Source organism: Macrobrachium nipponense, chromosome 39 (assembly GCF_015104395.2).
Source record: "Macrobrachium nipponense isolate FS-2020 chromosome 39, ASM1510439v2, whole genome shotgun sequence".
Classification (NCBI taxonomy): domain Eukaryota; kingdom Metazoa; phylum Arthropoda; class Malacostraca; order Decapoda; family Palaemonidae; genus Macrobrachium; species Macrobrachium nipponense.
Genome location: NC_061099.1, coordinates 28,567,222 through 28,571,060, shown reverse-complemented (window position 1 = coordinate 28,571,060; position 3,839 = coordinate 28,567,222). Strand labels below are relative to the sequence as shown.

The following is a 3,839-nucleotide window of genomic DNA, read 5'->3' as shown; positions in this document are numbered from 1 at the left end:
GAAGGAAGCCTTTCCAAATTGTGTCATGTGAACATGTTAAAAGCATATAAGGGAAGAGAGAATGTTATTCCAATAGGCCACTATTACGGACGATGTTTCAAATAATAATAATCTTATTCCTTTTCAGATGATAATTGTGATAATGAAATTTGCATGTCAAGTAATAAGAATTATTGGAGAAATTGATGGTTTGGTCTCTCATCTCAGTAGCGAGAAACGAAGGTCTTTAAGAAAATGGTTATGGGTTTACAAAAGAATTGTTTTTCAGAGGTACCGGGTCGTACGTCTATTTTGGAACATGACGTGGACGTTGGGAATGCCACACCAATAAAGCAGTCCCCTTATAGGTTAAACCCCTTTAAAACTAAGGTAGTAGCCAAAGAAGTTGACTATATGTTAAAGCATGGTTTAATAGAGCCCAGTAAAAGCCCATGGTCCTCTCCGGTAGTGTTAGTGAAAAAAACCTGATGGTGATTTTCGTTTGTGTTTTGACTATAGGAAAGTAAATAATGAAGTCACGCAGAACCGATTGTTATCCCTTGCCTCGTATTGAGGATTGTATTGATCGCATGGGAAAATCAAAGTTTATTAGTAAATTTGACTTGCTAAAAGGGTATTGGCAAGTTCCTTTATCAAAACGAGCCAGGGCCTTGTCTGCTTTTGTGACTCCACAAGGGTTATTTCAATGCCGTGTAATGCCGTTCGGCATGAAGAACGCTGCGGCTACGTTTCAACGTTTAATGAACACACTGGTTTATGGTTTGGAAGGTTGCGTTGTGTATATTGATGATATCGTAATTTATAGCGATGACTGGGAACGCATCTAAAGCGTATTAGGGCTTTATTTGAGGTCTTAAAAAAGGCCGATTGGTAATTAATTTGAAAAAAAAGTGAATTTGCCAAAGCGAAGGTAAGCTATTTAGGTCATGAGGTTGGTGACGGTAAGGTGGCGCCTCCCTAAACAAGCCAATGTAGAAGCCATTGAGAACATTTCCATTCCAAAGTGTCGAAAGGATGTCAGAAAATTCCTGGGTCTAGTTGGTTATTATCGTAAATTTGTAAGGAATTTTTTCTGACATCGCTGATCCTCTCACTAATTTGTTGAAGAAAACTGTTCCAATTGAATTGGACTCCTGAAACGCAAAAGGGCATTTGAGTGTTTAAAAGGTGGTGCTTCTTAGTTTCCCCGTTTTAAGGGCTCCGGATTTCGACCTGCCTTTTCGCTTGCCACTGACGCAAGTGATGTCGGTAGTCGGAGCGGTCTTACTACAGAACGACGAGCAAGGCGTTTCTCCACCGGTCGCGTTCTTTTCGAAGAAATTGAATTCCGCTCAACGAAAGTATTCGACGGTCGAGAAGGAGACACTCGCACTCATTCTGGCTATTAATAATTTTTCCATCTATCTTTCTTCCACAGGAACTCCTATAAAGATTATGACTGACCATAACCCTTTGACCTTCATAAACAGATACAAAAAATAAAAACCAACGTTCTGATGCGTTGGAGCCTCATGTTGCAGGAATGGAATCTAGAATTCACTCATGTCCCGGGAAAAGACAACGTTGTGGCCGATGCTCTCTCTCGCAGCGTTGAGTAGGGAAGGATTCTTGCAGAGGGCTATGCGGATATTAAGGTAGTATCTGTATCGTTCTGGTTACGGTGTGTGTACTGTTGAAGTAGGTGCTTAGGTTTGTATTGTAAAAGTAGAGGAGAGTGTAACATATATGTATTAATTCTATTTTCCTTTACAGGAGTTCTGTAAATGCCTAGGGTTATAAAATTAAGAATAGTCTAATTAAGGCCATAGGTGAAGATAGAAAGTATTAATCGGTGTTCATATTTTGTGGCAATGTTTATTTAATGAAGGTTGAAGTACTTATAATGCATGATGGAATTGAGTGTTATAGGATACAAATGTGTAATATCGTAAAAATTGTTACTGAAAAGTGTGGTATACAATGATGTTGGTATACAATGATGTTGGTATCTGTTGGTCTTTGGCGCATGGTATAATACGGTGAGGTGATTAATTTGGTGATTAGGATATTAATCGGAGAATCTAAACATTGTTAGCGGACAGCTACTAATCCGGGCATTCTTGGTTTTCAGGCATAATTACGCTTCACGAAATTTTGTGTGTTGGGATTGCGCAGGGGGAAAACTGTGTTGGGTCTTCTCTGTGTTGTCCAGTGTTAGTATATGTATTCGGTAGGACACTTTTATAGTGAAATAGTGTGTTGTCACTTTGATATAGACAGGACTATTGTTCGCTGAACATTGTTGCAATGAGCGATTTGAAAACAAAGTGAAACGACGTTGAGTGTGTGTAAATAAATTATGGCCTATGAACAGTTCTATGGAATCCGGATTAGAGCAGTGTAGCTCTTCAATAATATACGTGTGTGAGAGTTTTGAAGCTCTTGGGTTAACAATGTGTTTGGCGATGGTTTTTGAGGTTTTCTGTGTTGTAGATTTTCCATTGTATTAATGAAATTTTGTTAATTTTGATGCCATTGTGAGCTGCATCCTTGTTCCTTTGCCACCCCTCCTGTTGGATATCAGGTTTTGTAAGTTTATTATTTTAACATTCTACCTTTGTTTTTTTCTTTGTTGCAGGGTTGTATAAAACCTTGTGTTTGGCTTGTGGGTGGGGTTTTCTTTTTAATGACTATTTAGTTTTTTTTTTTTTAAAGTATACTATGTATTTACTGTAAAAAAAATATATGTATATTTTTTTTTTGTTTTTTTTGGGGAGAGAGGAGGTGTCACTTTGTTGTGATATTTTATTCTTAGCTATTTTATTATTCTGGTTTTTGTTATGTATATGAATTTTATTGTTATCCATTTAGTTTGTTTTCCTCCTTCCCCACCCCGGTGGTTTGGTCGGTTGTTTGGTAATTGCCACTAATGACCATTCTGTCTTTCCATATATTTGTGAGCGAGGGGTGCTGTCACGTGGCTGTGTCGGAGATTGTTTGGACTGAAGGAGTCAGTTGATCTCTAAGCCTTATTACTCCTGGTGACTTGGATTTGCTACGTATCGCCTACTTGGATTTATGATTATTCTTGAAGGATTTACGCTTCATCCTGCCTCGCCTTCGGCTCAGTAAATGTCGAGGGGCTCTCACTTAGCCAAGGTATAAGTGATTAATATTTTGGAATGTTCAGGCGATCTTTGTGATGCCCTTGGCTCTGGTTTGATTTGGACGTCCCGGGTTTTTTTTGGAGGATCATCCTCGAGGACGTAGGATCGCTGATGTGTGAATCCTGTGGACTATCCATTTGTCACTTCACTTTTGTCTCTGGACGCAGAGGCATAATAAGTAATTGTAAAGTCATCGGCTGATAAACTCCAGTGTTACGGATTGGACAGGAATACCTAATATATAATTAAGGAGATTACGGCCACAGCTCCAGTATTTAAGAGGCGGGAAACCACCGTTAGGGTTTAGTTTGTATTTGATAGGTTATTCTTGCTTTCCGTATGCCTTCTCCTGTCTGAACCCCTTCTCTTTGTGGATGTATCTTTGCTTTTTCCTATCTTAATTGGGTAAGTGTGTTGTTTCATAAATAATTCAGGGTGATTGGTTTTTCAATAATATATGTATTCCGAGGTTCAGGAGTAACTTCTGTCCAGATATTTTTGTATTAAATTTAAGTATTTTTGTGGTGTTTCGTTTTCCCCCATGAATTAATTTTGCACTTTGATAATATTTGAGAGCATTCCACTGATTGTGGACTTAGTTTCTTGTTGTGAACAGAGTTTGGTAAGAAAGTTATTTAATTTTTAGTAACGGGAGAAAAGGACCGTACAATATACTATATATATATATATGTG

At 38.2% G+C, this 3,839-nt stretch overlaps 1 protein-coding gene across 1 annotated transcript in view; it reads right to left on the bottom strand.

Moving 5' to 3' along the window:
- Positions 1-1,746: 1,746 nt before the first annotated feature.
- Positions 1,747-3,839, bottom strand: part of LOC135210400 (glutamate receptor ionotropic, NMDA 2B-like) — a 44,437-nt gene continuing 42,344 nt past the window's right edge. Inside the window, exon 10 of the mRNA XM_064243304.1 lies at positions 1,747-1,767. Coding sequence (XP_064099374.1) covers positions 1,747-1,767 — 21 coding nt within the window. The remainder of the gene's footprint in view (positions 1,768-3,839) is intronic.